Source organism: Scyliorhinus torazame, chromosome 19, assembly GCF_047496885.1.
Source record: "Scyliorhinus torazame isolate Kashiwa2021f chromosome 19, sScyTor2.1, whole genome shotgun sequence".
Taxonomy (NCBI): domain Eukaryota; kingdom Metazoa; phylum Chordata; class Chondrichthyes; order Carcharhiniformes; family Scyliorhinidae; genus Scyliorhinus; species Scyliorhinus torazame.
Genome location: NC_092725.1, coordinates 134,895,195 through 134,912,795, shown reverse-complemented (window position 1 = coordinate 134,912,795; position 17,601 = coordinate 134,895,195). Strand labels below are relative to the sequence as shown.

At 43.3% G+C, this 17,601-nt stretch overlaps 1 protein-coding gene across 2 annotated transcripts in view; it reads left to right on the top strand.

The window, feature by feature from the left end:
- Nucleotides 1–17,601, top strand: part of mdfic (MyoD family inhibitor domain containing) — a 91,050-nt gene that overhangs the window by 17,770 nt on the left and 55,679 nt on the right. For both annotated transcript variants that reach the window (XM_072485276.1, XM_072485275.1), the window contains exon 3: nt 8,151–8,285. In XM_072485276.1, coding sequence (XP_072341377.1) covers nt 8,151–8,285 — 135 coding nt within the window. The remainder of the gene's footprint in view (nt 1–8,150; nt 8,286–17,601) is intronic.

Sequence of the window (17,601 nt, the reverse complement as noted above, 5' to 3'; positions counted from 1 at the left end):
GGTGTGTGCGCACAGTACACCCTTTTTTATGGTTAGTTGTGATTTTAAATCTTCAATCTCGCGCATGCATTTGGAGTGGTTTGTTGCACGGGCAGTATGTTATTTTCCTGCTGGGTGCAAAAATTTTACTGCAGCCTGCAGATCGCTGCATTTATGTTTAACTTCCTCCACCTGTTGCAGCGCGGCGTCTCTCTCACTGACAGCGCGCTGTGCCTTTTGGTAGGCTCTATCACATTGAGCCTGGAACTGGCTCATGTGTGTCATATTAATCTGGCTCCTTTCCTCTCGTGTGCCTGCCTCCGCTTCCAATTGTTGTACGCGCGTGGCAGTGCACATTAAGTCCTGGTTTACGCGAACAGTTGCCGGAATGTGGGGACTAGGGGATTTTCACAGTAACTTTATTGCAGTGTTAATGTAAGCCTACTTGTGACACAAAAAGATTATTATTGTTATAAACTATAATTACCCCAGGTCTGTTTGAATTGCACTTACTTTAGGGTTGTGTACCAGTTTCTTAATATTTTCATTTGTCTACATTTAGAATTCAATTCCTAAAACTAACAACTATGAGCGCAATTTGATGCACAGAAAGCAGAGAGCCGTGAACAACCGCACTATCAAAGGGCCTTGGTTGGGAACCCCCCTGCCACACCTCCTCCCCTGACAGGTTCAGCTCTTCAGTGCAGAAATTAGGGGGGCGTTTTAAAATATCTCGATTTTTTTTTCTCCCCCCCCTCCCCCTCCTTTCAGAATCCCCACTGCGGTCTCTGGAACCCCCATCTGCCTACTTCTCAGAGGGTCCTCGATTTCCCCCCGAACCCCACCTCTTGAGGGCTGTGCACCCCTGGGCCCGATCCCTTGCACTGCCAACCAGGCACCTGGTAGTGCCAGGGTGGCAGTTTCAATGTGCTTAGGTGCCAGTGGGAGGACAGGGTACCAGCCTGGGAACCCCCACCCCTCCCCCCACCAGGTGCCATTATGCCTGTCCAACATTGAGTGAATCGGTGCTAAATAGCGCCATACAGAGGTCTCCCAGGCACGGGTCTCAGGACAATCGGGCGCCAACATACTTAAATTAGCGTAATGGCTCTCTTAAATATGTAAATCTGGACCTCGCCCAGTGAGGCTGAGATCCAGATCGCGACGTCTCGCGAGATCTCATTAGATGACGTGAGGCGTTCCGCGTCACAAATCTCGTGAGGGACCTTTCGCGAGATTTACCGGCCTCATCACGTCACGGGTGCGCTGAGGCCGTTTGATCGCGCCTAATCTGTCTGAAACATATGAATAAGAGATTTGTCAAATGTTATTTTCGTTTCATAAAATCCTGCTGACTCTTCCTAATTATATTTTGATTTTCTAACTGCTGTTATTACTTCCTTCATAATGATTGCAGCATTTCATTGCTGACTGATGTCGGACTAACTGGCTTCCGTTTTTCTCTGCCGCCTATCTTGAATAGCCGTGTTACATTTGATATCTTCCAATCCACTGGACTATTTCAAACCAGAACCAAGGGAATTTTTGGAAGATCACTGCTATTTCTGCAGCCAATTCTTTTAAAATCTTATGATGTAGGCGATCAGGTCACTGGATATGCCAACCATAGGTCCTGTTAATTTCTCCAATACTTTTTCCTTTACTAATATTGCTTACTTATTTGACACCTGCTTCACCATTATTTCTGGTATTCTTTTGTCTGTTACTGTGGAGGTGGGCACAAAATATTGGTTTAATGTCTCTGCCATTTCTTTAGTTGCCATTTATATTTCGTCCTGAGCGATCCAGTTTTACATTTCTCGAGGAAAGTACTCCATTTTGGTCAGTCGTTGTTCAGTTCCAGAAGGCCTCTATCTTTGCTGATGCAAGGCCTGTAAGTTAAATGAGTTGACTGATCTATATCTGGTTTCATGTCACAGTCCAAACCTATTGGCCTTTGCATTAAAGTGGCAATCTCACTTTGTGAGACTTGCACGGGAATTAGAAATGATACACTTGAGCATTCCAAGAAGTGCTCTGCGATATTCCCCGTCTTTCAGTTTACGTGGTGTGCCGTCACACCATTTGTCTTATCCAGCAGCTGACTGATTCTTTCTAGCATTCCCCACAGCAGGTCTCGGTAGAATGCTATTTGTGCAGTGATATGTGCTTTGATATCAGTGTGGGAGCAGCACTGCCCACGTGACCAACTGTGGTTATGGAAAGAAAAACATTATTTTGTATTATGGTCAGATATCTGAATACAAATATCCGAATGAAGATTGCACAAAACCCAGTAAGTGAGATTAATTGTTTCCCATCGTCACAATGGGAGATCGTCACATAGCTGCCAAAGCATCGTTATTTGGATTTGGTTGGATGCATGATGATTCGTCGCATATCTCTCTCGTCTTCTGTATGTTTTCACCCAGGTGCAAATTTCTTTGCTCTTAGTATTATTTGGCCACAGAGGCGATTTTTACAGGGAGGTGGGGGCAGCTCAATTTATAGCCGGGAGTGAGATTTGAAAGAAAGCCCATGGAGATGAATTTAAAAGTTTTTTTTCGGAAGTGTTTTTCATTTCCCCTCTACTATAAAAGTGTGAACATGTAAATTGTTCTGAAATTACCCCCAAGCAGCTCTCAAGAGATTGGATCGGGGAATCTTTTTCCCTTCATTTATTTCTTCTGGTAAGTAGAATTGCTGGGTCTGCACCTTACAGATCTATCAATTAGTTTTTGAAAGAATTGTGATTTTTATTACTTCATTAGTCAGAGACCACCCAGTAGTCTGTGCTGCTGTGTCCTTTTGGATATTCCATTCATTGTCCTCTAATATCCTTCCTGACCATGCTGCCCCCTTGGCTCTTCCAGCTCCCCAAATTGCGAACACACACAGTTCTGCAGAGGTGCCGCGAGAGTTCATGTCATGAGACATGAGTTTAAGAATATGAAGTTGTCTTTTTGGAAATCAAGGAGTTGGAAATTTTTGGGGTGGATCTCTGATGCAACAAATGCCCTTCCCCGAATGCACCACCGACTCTGTTCCAGCTTCTTGGGTCAGTGCAACGTGGGTTTATGTTTATTTACACATTTCAGGTTGCCATAGAGACCTTGTTTTGGCTGAGGTCGGGGAATTTAGTTCCTGCGAACTTTAACCAAAATCTTGCTCACTAACAGCCGTTTTCCAAAGCAGTCCATTGACCTCGATTACTTGTTGAAGGAAACAGCCTTTTAAAATTCCTTCCATTCTGTCAGGTCTTCAGCAATTCTGGTCACAGGACATGAGGGTCGTTCATGCATCCATTAGTGTATAGCTTTATAATACGCCAGCTCAGAAACAAAATATGTTGCACAAGCAAATTGCTGACAATACTCTGGACATAACGGGAGGTCACTGGCCTGAAAGGTAAACTCTGTTTTATCTCCCTCCACAATTGCTGCCTAGCCTGCTGAGTATTTCATAATTCACCAATATCTTGGCGAGTGGACCTGTTGCAATGAAGATTATTTAAGCCGTAGTTTCTGATTTGAGACACGAAAGGTCTGTAAATGCATCCTGTCCCCAGGACTTACGATTTCCTTTTTCGCCTTTCTGTTCAAGTTTTATAAAATAACTTTTAGTGTAGAGTGATAACATCAGTACTGGTGCTTAAACAAATTCAAACCCATGAGAACGAATGATCTTTTAAAATTAGTCACTGAAAAATCCTTTTGTTTGAAGAGATCCTCTGGGACTTTGTTTTGGTGTGCATCAGGGTGTTCCACCAACAGGAGGAGGATTATCTTGAGAGAGAAAAATTGGCAATGGTAAACCCAAGTCCTGGTAATACGAAAGCATTATTATCTGATTGGTTGGAATATCCTTCTGCATTGTAAATTCTATAAAATCTATGAAGTATTGGTATTGTCATGTGAGAGTACCTTTAAGAAATGGGTGTTTATAAATGGGTGTGTATATAAATATCTGTGGTTTAGAGTACCTTTAAGAAATTGGTGTTTACTACTGCAGTGATGTCAGAGAGTGGGTGGAGCTGGGCTGTCTGTCAGCGTTTTACTTTCGTTTTAGGCGGTTTGCTGCAGGGTGTGTTTTAGTTTTGTTTTCAGTGTTGGAGCTGAAGCCAGCCCAAGCAGGTGTACTGCTGTTCTCTCTGCCATCAAAAGACTATCTCTTGATCATTTGGTGAATTCAGAACTATAACTCCTCAGTAGTGAATGTAAACCTAATGTGCTTCTGCTAAAAGGTGTGTCTTCTGTCTTCTGGATGTTGTTTGGGAAGTTATTAAGGTTTACTCAGTGTTGTATTCTTTGGGGGTTGTATTTGAATTGATGGTTGCTAAGATGGTCACGATGTATCAAAAAGGTTAACTTGAGTTCATAGAATAAACATTGTTTTGCTTTAAAAATCACTTTTCCATTTCTGCTGTACCACTCTTGTAGAGTGGGCCGTGTGCTCCCCATACCACAATCTATTAAAAGTTGTGGGTCAGGTGAACTCCATGATATACTTTGGGGTTCTCTAAACCCTGCCCCATAACAGTATACGCTTGCAATTTTAACTAAGGTTCATTTTTTCTGAGTGTGTATATGGCCTGGAAATTTACTAAGGCCCGTGCAGTCTCGCTGCTGCCTAACGAGCACCTCTGACTTCAATATTGAGAGCAGAAATTACACACTTGTAGGCTGGCAGTGCACCATCTAGGATATCCATAGAATCATAGAATTTTGCAGCATAGAAGGAGGCCATTCAGTCCATCGTGTCTTCACCAGCTCCCGAAAGGGCTCACCGAGCTAGTCCCATTTCCCAGCCCTATCTCCATAACCCTCGAAATTCATGACTTTCAAACATATATCCAGCTCTCTTTTGAAACCTCCTATGGAATCCGCCACTCTCCCAGACAGTGCATTCCGAATCCCAACAACTCTCTCGGAGTAAAGAAGTTTCTCCTCGTCTCACTCCTAGCTCTCTTGCTGACCATCTTGAAATTGTGGCCCCTAGTCACTGACTTGCCAACTAGTAGGAACAGAATATCCTTCTTTACCCTGTCAAAATTGTTCATAATTTTGAACACGTCAGTAAGGTCACCTATCGATCTTCTCTGCTCCAAGGAGAAAAAGTCCAATTTTTCTAATCTTTCCTTGTATCTAAAATCACTCATTGCTGGTAACAGTCCAGTAAATCTCGTGTAGGCGGCACCTGTCCAGAGTTCATGCTTCTCTGAGCCACTGTGCAAAACTGGGTTCACCCGCTGCATTCAGGAAAAGTAAGACTGTGTGAAAGCTGAAATTGTCACCATCACAAAGCAAGTTTTTAAAGTGCAACCGGACTACAGCCCTGCAGAGTTTTGTCAGCAAACCACTCCTCCACCCCCCCCCCCCCCCCACCCTAACATCCTGATCTTTTCTATCCCCGTCATGCCGCACCAGCACCACACTTCCCAGTTGCTTTCCCTTCCCCTTTTAATCACTTGAAAGTGAGGCCTTTGCCACTGACGGCGTGGCCCTGGATTGAAACCTCCTCAGTGAGCTGCCTGAGAGTGGCCGGTAGGTTCTCGAGCTTGACACGGCAGCGGCAAACTCAGCTTTTGGCTGTGCACAGTGGCTTATAGCGGTAAATTAGTGAAGGCAGTAGCACTTTGCCGTCTCGGCTTTTTATCATTTTTTTTTTTTTAAATTAGCCCCGCCATCTCTTTGAAAAGTGTCACGAACAATCTCACTGAACTGTGCATGTGCCACACTGTGCATTGGAAAATAATGAAATGTTAACTCATCCATTTAGATGAATAATGGACAGATAGTGGTGTTCAAAATGGGGTTGACAAGCAAATACAATATCAGGGCTTTTAATCTGCGACATAGTTCTACAGAATATGAATTAATGCTCAGTCCAAAGCAATCTGTACAGAACATCAGCAGTGAATTTTCACACACGACTTGTCATGCTTGTGGTATTCACAGTGTCATTGTCTGGCACTCTGTCCCTTTACACAATTGTGTTTTAATATAGAATTAACCTTTCTGGGGGAATGTATTAAGGTGTGAAGATTCAGATTGAATAACAAATGAAATACGAAGGTGAAGCACCAAACTACATGATAAAAGAAAAATTGAAAATATACCACATAAGGACGTAGTGATACGAAGTTTGGGGTTTGGATGTTTTGATGATGCTAAGAAGAAGGTAAATTTGAGAGAGTTAAGAGGTTTTGTTTTTGAGACCCACACCAAAGTATGTTCAAATAAGTCGAGAGATACCGGCATGCAATGCTGTTTGAAAGGTGGAATGTGGGATGTCATACGTAAAGTGGCACTGACCTAGTCGTGTTGAGAAAATAGAGGACGGGTAAAATGGCTGCAGGGGTTTAAAGTTGGAGGGAGGATATAAAGTTGGAGGGTCAAAAGTTTTACAGGAATTGCAATATTACTTATTTCCTGTCAAGAATGCAAGACAGGATCCAGAAAAGTCTTCATAGATATGGGAGGACTTTTCAAATCTTGAGAGTCTTGGGTTTGCAAATACAATTGGAAATGATGGCAGGATAATCTATATTGGCTTCCCAGGAAGACCCTGACGACTTCCAAAATGGCATCCAGATGTTTGCAAATTATTTCAAAAAATTTTCCTCCACTTCTCTACCTGAAAACTCATTCCATGTGTTGACCATTTAATGTGCAGAAGAACTCCGTGACATCACTCCGAAATTTGCACTTTACTATTTTGAACCTATATCCCTTTTCTACATTGTCATGTAGTAGTTGGTCACAGCATTCTGAATTTCGCTTTCCTATGTTATATGGCTCTATAATATTTTTTGACCTTCCTTCGACAAGCCCAAATTTCTCTAATCTTATAACCCGTCGCTGATTAGCACCTGAATCTTATTTATGAACCACTTCCAGTACTTGAATGTCTATTTCTCCATTGTTTTGTTGAACAGGATTCAGCGTGTGATCATAATATGATTGAATTTTTACATTCAGTTTGAGGGAGGGAAGAGTGAGTCTAAGACTAGCATTTTAAACTTTCCATAGATATTTTTAAAAGTGTTAACAAAATGAGTGTTGGTCCTGCGGAAAGTGGGTCTGGCGAGTTAATAATGGGAAATAAGGAGATGGCAGATTAATTGAACTGGTTTTTGTGCCAGTCTTCACTACTGAAGATACAAGAAACATCCCAGAAGTGGGTGTAAGTCAGGAATCGGAAAGGGAGGTACTCTAGAAAATGACAATCGCCAGTGAAGTACAGATCCCAGGGTCCTGATGGAATTCATCTAAGGGCCTTAAAAGAAAGGGCCAGTGAGATAGTTGGTGCGTTAGTTTTAGTTCTCCCAAATTCACTAAATTCGGGGAATGTTCCATTAGATTGGAAAATAACTAATGTGACTCCTTTTTACTCTACTCAATAAGGGAGGGGGGGACAGAAAGCAAGAAATGATAAGCTCGTTAGCTTAACGTCTGTCATAAGGAAAACATGAGCTGTTATTAAAGATGCTATAGCAGGACATTTAAAAAAAAAAAAAATTAAAGGCAATCGGGTAGAGTCAACATGATTTTGTGAAAGTGAAATCATGTTTAATCAATTTATTGGAGTTCTTCAAAGAAGTAACGTGCTGTGGATAAAAGGGAACCAATAGATGTACTGTACTTAGATTTTTAGGCATTTGATAAGAAGCCATAACAAAGGTTATTGTGGAAAATAAAAGCATGGAAAATAAATTGGCATGGATTGAAGATTGGCTGGCTGGCAGGAAGCAGAAAGAAGGCATATATGGCTCATTTTCTGGTTGGCAAGATGGAAGCAGTGCGCTGAGATCTTCGCCTTTTACGATTTATATCAATGACTTGGATGAAGGGACTGAAGGTACGGTTGCTAAATGTGCTGATAATTAGGAAAGTAAGTTATGAAAAGAGGACATAGGCCACAAAAGATCATTGATAGGTTAGGTGAGTGTGCAATGTTATGGCAAATGGAGTATAATGTGGGTAAATGTGAAATTGCCCATTTCACATTATTCAGGAAGAATAATGAGCGATGTGATTTTTGCTCGTAAATGTTTGAGAAATTCCTGATATCCACTCGTGTGGCCAGAATAAAAGAAATGATATGTTCACTTAAATCTTTTACATGTTTTTAGTCAGCCGGAGTAAAGATTGATTGATTGCCTCTTTCAGATACCAGTAAACATGATGAGGGGAGAGAAGTTGCACAGCAGGAGGCCTTACCTTCACCAGGTAACTGGGCCATACATCAGGATGCAGAGCACCCATCAACCCTGGTGAATGACACTACTGGTGACCTCATCAGAAGTAAGTGCTTGGAAGGTCTTTTGACTAATGTAGTGCATTCTGGTACAAATTGCTGTCTGACAGTATTACAATAATACCACAATTACAGATAGTGGCAATATTGACATACAGTTAACTTGTGTCAAATGTGATAATGTCAGTAAAGTAACATGAGTCAACGGAATTGCTTTAACAGAATGATGGCTGTCTGAGTGTATTAACAGTCTTGCAAGTGCCACAGGTATTGCTGAACCAGGATTGATCTTTTTCATTATCATGCATATTGTCAAACTTGTGCGTGCGCGCAGTGGTATTTGCATTGCAGATTTGTTGCCTTTGTTTTGAAGACCAAAGAGCTCACTGTTGGTCGAATAGTTTTGGTACACATTCATTGGTGGCCCACTGTGTATACGCAATTTGACGTGGCACGACAGCTTAAGTTTAGAACAATCCTGGTTTATAAATTTCATTTTCCATTATTAATTGTAGAAAGAAAATTTGTACTGATGGTATCTTTCGACATGAAAAGCACTATTTTAAATCAAAATATGTGACACTTTTCATCTCTTTTTGCATCTACCTAAATCGGTTGTCATTAAAATTACTTTATAAGCAAGTTCTGGAAAACACTCCTTAGAAAAAGTGTTCATTTCGGGATTTTTTTAAACCAAATGAGGACCAAAAACTGTGAACAGAGTTATGTGATCAGCAGTTCTCTTCACCACCAACATTCATGGAAAACTAACTTTGTAAAGCGGTCTCACAATAAGTGTACACATATTCAAGGTAACTAAGGTCTGTTTTATGTTTGGGTCAGAAATGTCCAACCAGCAGTGGGGCCAGTGCCTGCACCGCAACGTGTCACGATCCAAGGCCAAACCCCCGGGTTCTTGCGCAAAATCCGGTTAGGGACCAACTAAGTTTTGTTCAAAGTAGACCAATTTTGGGATTCAAGACATTTGCTCAGTGATCTTTTCGTCCTCACTGTCAACCGGGGTGGTACCAGGGGATTGGAGACTGGCGAATGTCGTGCCCCTGTTCAGAAAAGGGAATAGGGATAACCCTGGGAATTACAGGCCAGTTAGTCTTACTTCGGTGGTAGGCAAAGTCATGGAAAGGGTACCGAAGGATAGGATTTCTGAGCACCTGGAAAGACACTGCTTGATTAGGGATAGTCAGCACGGATTTGTGAGGGGTAGGTCTTGCCTTACAAATCTTATTGAATTCTTTGAGGAGGTGACCAAGCATGTGGATGAAGGTAAAGCAGTGGATGTAGTGTACATGGATTTTAGTAAGGCATTTGATAAGGTTCCCCATGGTAGGCTTCTGCAGAAAGTAAGGAGGCATGGGATAGTGGGAAATTTGGCCAGTTGGATAACGAACTGGCTAACCGATAGAGGTCAGAGAGTGGTGGTGGATGACAAATATTCAGCCTGGATCCCAGTTACCAGTGGCGTACCGCAGGGATCAGTTCTGGGTCCTCTGCTGTTTGTGATTTTCATTAATGACTTGGATGAGGGAGTTGAAGGGTGGGTCAGTAAATTTGCAGACGATACGAAGATTGGTGGAGTTGTGGATAGTGAGGAAGGCTGTTGTCGGCTGCAAAGTGACATAGATAGGATGCAGAGCTGGGCTGAGAAGTGGCAGATGGAGTTTAACCCTGAAAAGTGTGAGGTTGTCCATTTTGGAAGGACAAATATGAATGTGGAATACAGGGTTAACGGTAGAGTTCTTGGCAATGTGGAGGAGCAGAGCGATCTTGGGGTCTATGTTCATACATCTTTGAACATTGCCACTCAAGTGGATAGAGCTGTGAAGAAGGCCTATGGTGTGCTCGCGTTCATTAACAGAGGGATTGAATTTAAGAGCCGTGAGGTGATGATGCAGCTGTACAAAACTTTGGTAAGGCCACATCTGGAGTACTGTGTACAGTTCTGGTCGCCTCATTTTAGGAAGGATGTGGAAGCTTTGGAAAAGGTGCAAAGGAGATTTACCAGGATGTTGCCTGGAATGGAGAGTAGGTCTTACGAGGAAAGGTTGAGGGTGCTAGGCCTTTTCTCATTAAAACGGAGGAGGATGAGGGGCGACTTGATAGAGGTTTATAAGATGTTCAGGGGAATAGATAGAGTAGACAGTCAGAGACTTTTTCCCCAGGTAGAACAAACCATTACAAGGGGACATAAATTAAAGGTGAATGGTGGAAGATGTAGGGGGGATGTCAGAGGTAGGTTCTTTACCCAGAGAGTAGTGGGGGCATGGAATGCACTGCCTGTGGAAGTAGTTGAGTTGGAAACATTAGGGACCTTCAAGCAGCTATTGGATTGGTACATGGATTACGGTAAAATGATATAGTGCAGATTTATTTGTTCTTAAGGGCAGCACGGTAGCATTGTGGATAGCACAATTGCTTCACAGCTCCAGGGTCCCAGGTTCGATTCCGGCTTGGGTCACTGTCTGTGCGGAGTCTGCACATCCTCCCCGTGTCTGCGTGGGTTTCCTCCGGGTGCTCCGGTTTCCTCCCACGGTCCAAAGATGTGCAGGTTAGGTGGATTGGCCATGATAAATTGCCCTTAGTGTCCAAAATTGCCCTTAGTGTTGGGTGGAGGTGTTGACTTTGGGTAGGGTGCTCTTTCCAAGAGCCGGTGCAGACTCAAAGGGCCGAATGGCCTCCTTCTGCACTGTAAATTCAATGATAATCTATGATTAATCTAGGACAAAGGTTCGGCACAACATCGTGGGCCGAAGGGCCTGCTCTGTGCTTTATTTTTCAATGTTTTTCTATGTTCTAAAGAAAACCATAAGATTCCACGGGTTTAGTTTTGAACAAACAGGAAAAAAAATAAACTTTACAAGGTCAGAAAGATGAAACAATTTGCATTAGGCGGGAGTTTCCGTTGTCAACGTGGTTTCCCGTTGAATGCACCCCTCGCTGCTGGAGAATCTGCGGTGGGCGTGCACCATCAGAGGGACGGGACGATTCTGCCGGCGTGAATGGCTGAAAAGCTCCAGCCGATTATTTATTTTGTACTCTAACATTCAGGGTTGATATCAAGTACCCGTGAATTAACAAGCAAACTATGGTTGAACACACCATCCTACTCAACAAATCTTAAACGTAACCGAGAGAGATTCCGTGGATTTCTCAACAAACCGCCCAGACGTCTGCCACACTGCTGAGTCCACCAATCTCACTGAAATTCTGTGTCTCTCACAAGGAATTCCAGTCTTCACCTTCAAAGATCTAGCCTTGAGATTCTGTTCACAAGTCGATCCATCTCTGACGGCAGCAACAAAGGTTTTCAATCTCGTCTTCTGCTTTTCCATTCCCCTGGGATCCAATGAGGCACTCTAGTGCCAACTCAGAAGCACAACCTCAGTTCTTCGTCCGTGCCAAGCAGGACCGAGCTGCAGAAAAGGAGTACCTTTTCCCCAATTGTCTGCAGCTTGGAGGCACTAACCTTAGTCTTCGTTCTTCACTTAAAGTCTGCACCCTGCAGCCCTCCTCCTGTTTGGAGTATGCTTCTCTGCTTTTTAAAAAAAAAAAATGAACCGGAACCTTTTCCTTTTTCTTTCCCCTTTCTGACATTTCCTTTGATCCTCTCCCTGCCCCCTCTCGCTCAGGTACTTTTCCCAGTCCCCTACCTGGGACTCTAGATTTCCATGGTGCTCTGTTCCTGGTCACCTGACCTGGTTTTTAACACTTTTTCAGAACTACGTGTAGTGATCTTGATGTAGTAATACATGATCAAGTAATGTTAAGCAAGTACAGGCAAATGATCACTAGATGGCCTCACTACCAAGACCTATAAAAAACATTTCCCACTCTTTCCTAAGGAGAGTGTGTTCGGAGTGTGGCAAGTACAGAAGGGAAACAGCGAGAGAGAGAAGTAGTTAACAGATCTTGGTATATAGCATTATCTTATTTGATCGTTTAATCTATAGTTATTTGTTTGCTTACTAGTTCAGTATTGAAGTAAAAATAACTCGCTAGTTTATTTCATATTACTCATTAGATTATTTTGTCATCACCTGGAAGACTACATCTATATTTCAACAACTTGGCTGGACAAAAAGAGTAATATATATGTTACAAAATCGTAATACAACACTACGCATGTAAATTGCAGATCTCTGCATGTGCAGCTCGCTCCAGCCTGCACATGTGCAAAAGCCTGTTCAGAATTGAAGCTCCTGACCCTTGCTCCCCAATGAGCCAAGTCTAATTTTCATAAATTTTCATTCACATTCAGATTGATTAACATTCACATCCAGAATGTTTCAGAGTCACATTCAGAATATTTCAGGTTGATTAAGATTCAAATACAGAATGATTCAGATTCACGTTCAGAATGATTAGTCCAGGCACTCGATGAGAAACCCCAACAATTTTGCAATTTGTAAACTGAGGAAAGGATACTTCACCCTCGGGAGTAATTGCACTGACAAAGGGGGATCTTTCATATTAAACCAAACTTTATTCTTAACACAGGACCAACTAGGTTAACATCACAAAAAATAGCTTACAATTAACAGTTAAACACTTATACCTTCTTTATCTCCAATTAAGCACAGCCCTTTACAGTTCAAAGCCATTTGTAAATAAAGTTAGCAAACACAGAGTCACTTGTCATCCTCTGTGTAGAGAAGTGCAAAGGAGAGAGACCCTTTCCAGGCACATCTTGAACGTCCTTCTGTCTTTGATAGAGTAATAGTTAAACTGCTTGCTACAGACCTGGCTCCTCCCATTAATTATGTAATCTCTATCCCACTAACTGCCTTATAACCATCTTATTAAGGCTGAACACAACCCCTCAATTACCTAAACCCCAGGGAACCTTCTTTCTATAAATAAAGAAGTCCATTACCTATGCAGATCAACAAATGAATAGTTATAATGAATGATTATCCCACTTTTATGACCTCTCAATTGCATCTCTTGCAGGCACGCCAGCTGCCTTTATGTTAAACTAGAATTTATAAGAATATTATTGCAACAGCTATATAATACAATTCATATAGCAATTTTCTATATTAACCACACAATTTAAATTGTTAATTCAAATTGGAGATAGGAATTCTTTCAGGCTCCATTTTTTTTGGATCTCCTTTTCTCTCCCAGAAACCAGAAGATAATTTCTGTCGGAAGGGTGACACAAAATATATAACAATTTTTTTTGTGGTCCTATTCCTATTGAACAATTTTGACATCTCGGTGTGTGTGCATTGAAAGTTTTGATGCTATTTAGTTATTTTCATTTATTTTTGTCTAATTTTTTTCTCGTGTTTTAAGGTTTTCTGACTTGAGTATTGAATGATTTTAGGCAGAAAATCTGAGCAGACATTTGTTTGTATTGTATGAGTTTATGGTCTGTAGAGTTTTACACCACGTACAATTTAGTATGAAGAGTTTTTAAAAAATTGGTTTTGTGCAAAGTGAAGTGTGAATCTTTTACAAGTATTTATCATTTAGTTTACGATATGGAGATATATTTTGCATTCCAAAGTAGTTTGTAGCTAACAAAGTGCTCAGGTAGAGTTGCTGTTATTTTTAAAGCAAATACAGCAACTAATTTGCACTTGGATAGACCGCAACAAGGTAAGTAACCAAACATTTTGTCTTTGAAGATGCTGGTTGAGGGATAAACCTTTGGTCTGGGAGGCAAGGGAAAGAGCCATTATAAATCTCAGTTTAATACCTCATCCAAAATGCACTGCCTACAACTTTGTAGCATCCCCTCAGTATCACACCAAACTGTCAGCCTGGATTATATCCTCAAAATCCATGACATGCATCCACAACCTCTTGATTCGGGGGGAGGAGAACCTCCATTAGATCAAATATTGATTTGTTTGCAAAGATGTGACATTTGTAATCACAGCCGCCACCAGTGTCAAAAGCTTGGGATCAAAAGGTGTTGCATTTTCTTTAGTATGCTGATACAAACGTCTGCATTTTCCATGAGGATGGAAATCCTGCCGGAAATGTGGCAGGATGAGAATGACTCACACCAGATGTCACTGGTGCTGACGCCGCTCTGATTTCTGTGGGTGTATTGTGGGTCAGTTTAATTAAAATAATTTTATATCTACTCTTTTGGTTTGGAGCTTCAAGACAGTAAACCAGCTGCTGCAGGTTTTCAAGGCCTGCGGTAGTTTAAAAAGACTGTTAACATCAAATGTTATGGCTACAACTGAGGTGCTTACCGTCCAAATGTGAGGTTAATTTTTCATGTCCATAAAGCCTATTGCATTTAGTTCCTCACTCTGCTGCTGGGAGGCGAGTGTCCTCCTAGTCCTGCCATTACAAATCAGAAAGCTATCTTAGTTTGTTTGTTGCTAATATCTCAATGGCCAGAATCATATAAAAAGAAAAGCATAAAGTTGCCAAGGATGGGCTGCTGTGAATGGGGTGCCCATGCGGCGGTGAGCAGGAAAGTCATTGCTGGCAATGTGTAGTGGACGGGGGAAATGAACCCATGCAAGGGCAATTTCTCATGGAAGCACGAGAGATGGGTTGGAGGATTGTGGTTTGATCGACTGTTTCAAACACCACAGAAAGGTTGGAATAAGAAGGGTCAGAAAAGTAGAATTGCAATTGCAGAACACGTCAAAGGACCAAGTTCACCCACGATCCGATGAATAGGATGGATGTTGGATTGAAGGATTTTGACAAGGAATTTTCAGAGGGTTACACTTGGGCAGTTATCATGATGTGAGATGAGCTTGGAGAACCATAGGAGGAACCATAGAAACCCTACAGTGCCTAAGGAGGCCATTCGGCCCATCGGGTCTGCACCGAACCTCTGAAAGTGCACCCTATCCTGGCCCAGCCCCCTAACCCTACCTAACCTGCACATCCCTGTACACTACTTAACCCTGAAAAGTATGAGGTGGTGCACTTTGGGAGGACGAATTTGACAAGTAAATATTCAATTGGGCTTGAGCAGAGTGATCACACGGAAACGGATGTTTGGAGGCAAAACGAGATTTAAGGAAATTCACAACTACTCTTCTGCACTCTCTGGAGAGCTCTCCCACCCGGACCCACATTTAGGCTGGGGCTTTTGTACCCAACAGGCTTTCCTTGGTAAGGTTGAAGCCCCGCTCCTTTGACATGGAAGTTCATACTCTGATGAGGTCACGGGGAATCTGATAGTCGATACCCCGTGTGGGTTGTAACAGAGTCAACGAATGGCAGGACACTGGGAAGTTCCGAGGGACTAAGAGACCTTGGCGTGTTTGTCCATAGATCTTTGAAGGCAGAAAGGCAGATGAAAAAGGCTTATGGGACACATGCCTTTATCAATCAAGGCACAGATTACAAAAGCAGGGAGGTCATGTTGGAGTTTTTACAGAGCTTTGGTGAGGCTATAGCTGGAGTAGTGTGTGCAGTTCTGGTCGCCACATTATAGGAAGGGTGTGATTGCACTGGAGGGGGTGCATAAGATATTCACCAGGATGTTATCTGGGATAGAACATTAAGTTATGAGGAGAGGTTGGACAGGCTTAGGTTGTTTTTGTTGGAGCAGAGAAGATTGAGGGGGCGACCTGACCGAGATGTACAAGATTATGAGGGGCATGGATAAGGTGGATAGGGAGCAGCTGTTCCCCTTAGCTGAAGGGTCAGTTACGAGGGGGACACAGATTCAAGGTGAGGGGCAGGAGATTTAGGGGGATGTGAGGAAAAACGCTGTTTATGCAGAGGGTGGTGACGGTCTGGAATGTGCTGCCTGAGCTGGGTTGCCTCTCATCTGTTAAAAAAGCACCTAGTTAGCGCTTTATTAAATTCAAGGCTATGGGCTAAGTGCTGGCAAATGGGATTAGGTAGGTAGGACATGTACTTTACATGTGTTGGTGCAGACTGGATGGGCCGAAGGGCCTCTTCTGCATTGCATTTCCTGTGATTTACTAACGCGTAATTTTTATCATGGCCAATCCACCTAACGTGCACATCTTTGGACTGTGGGAGGAAACCAGAGCACCCGGAGGAACCCCACGCAGACACGGGGAGAACGTGCAGACTCCGCACAGACAGTCATCCAAGGCTGGAATTGAACTTGGGTCCCTGGCTAACCACTGCACTGAGAAGAATGGAAAATTGTATGTGGGATGATGGTGCGAAAGGGCGAAGGAAGACAAGTGGCTTTTGTGAAGGAGAAGTTGTGGTTTTGGAGAAAACGGTAACAGGGGGTTAAACTTCCTGGGCCCGATCAACGCAGGTGCAAATCCCGTTATGACCGCTAACTCTCGCGAGAGGGCCATGACGGGATTTGCAGCGGCGAGATCTCCGTTTGAGATCTTCCCCCACCCTCCGCGCCGGCAACTGAATCAGGTTCACGCCCAGCGAGAGGGTGAACCTGATTAACGTTCATTTGCACGCATTGTAATATTCAGAAGCGGCTTAACGCCGTTGTTTCCGGTGTCATCAGATATTCCCACTCTACCGGCGTGACGTGATGCTGGCGGGAATCATCACTGGTTTCCAAAAGTGGTGAGGGAGGTGGCCTGGCAATGCCAACCTGCCAGTGGTGGGTCTTCCAGGGAACCCCATTTGGGGGGTGGGGGGTGTTCTAATGGGAACCCCATGGGGGGGGGGTTCTCATTATGTTGGGCAGGGGTCAGCCAACCATTGAGTGGTTGGGGGGGTGAGGGGAGGGATGGTGGGAGGTGGCGGAGGTTGGCCCTCTATGTTGCAGGACTGCGGGTCTTCCCCTTCTCTGCTGGGGTTCATTCATTCTGTTTCTGGGGCAGCACGGTAGCACAGTGGTTAGCACTGTTGCTTCACCTCTCCAGGGTCCCAGGTTCGATTCCCGACTTGGTTCACCATCTGTGCGGAGTCCGCACGTTCTCCCCATGTCTGCGTGGGTTTCTTCCGGGTGCTCTGGTTTCCTCCCACAGTCCAAAGATGTGCAGATTAGGTGGATAGGCCATGCTAAATTGTCCTTAGTGTTCAAAAAGGTTAGGTGGGGTCACTGGGTGACAGGGATGGGGTGGGTTTAAGTGGGGTGCTCCTTCCAAGGGCTGATGCAGACTCGATGGGCCAAAGGGCCTCCTTCTGCACTGTAAATTCTATGATTCTCTCTCCACAGATGCTGCCAGACCTGCTGAGTCTATCTGGTATTTTCTGCTTTTTTAAAATTACAGATGTAGGAATGTTGTGCTGGAGTTGTACAGGGTGTTGTTGAAATCCGATACTCAACTGATACCTGTGATTGGGGAGGGTTATCTGATGAGGAAAGGTTGGACAAATTGGCCCTTAACCCATTGGAGTTTAGAAGATTGAGAGCTGATCTCATTGAAACATTCTGGGCGGGATTCTCTTGGCCCATGGCGGGTC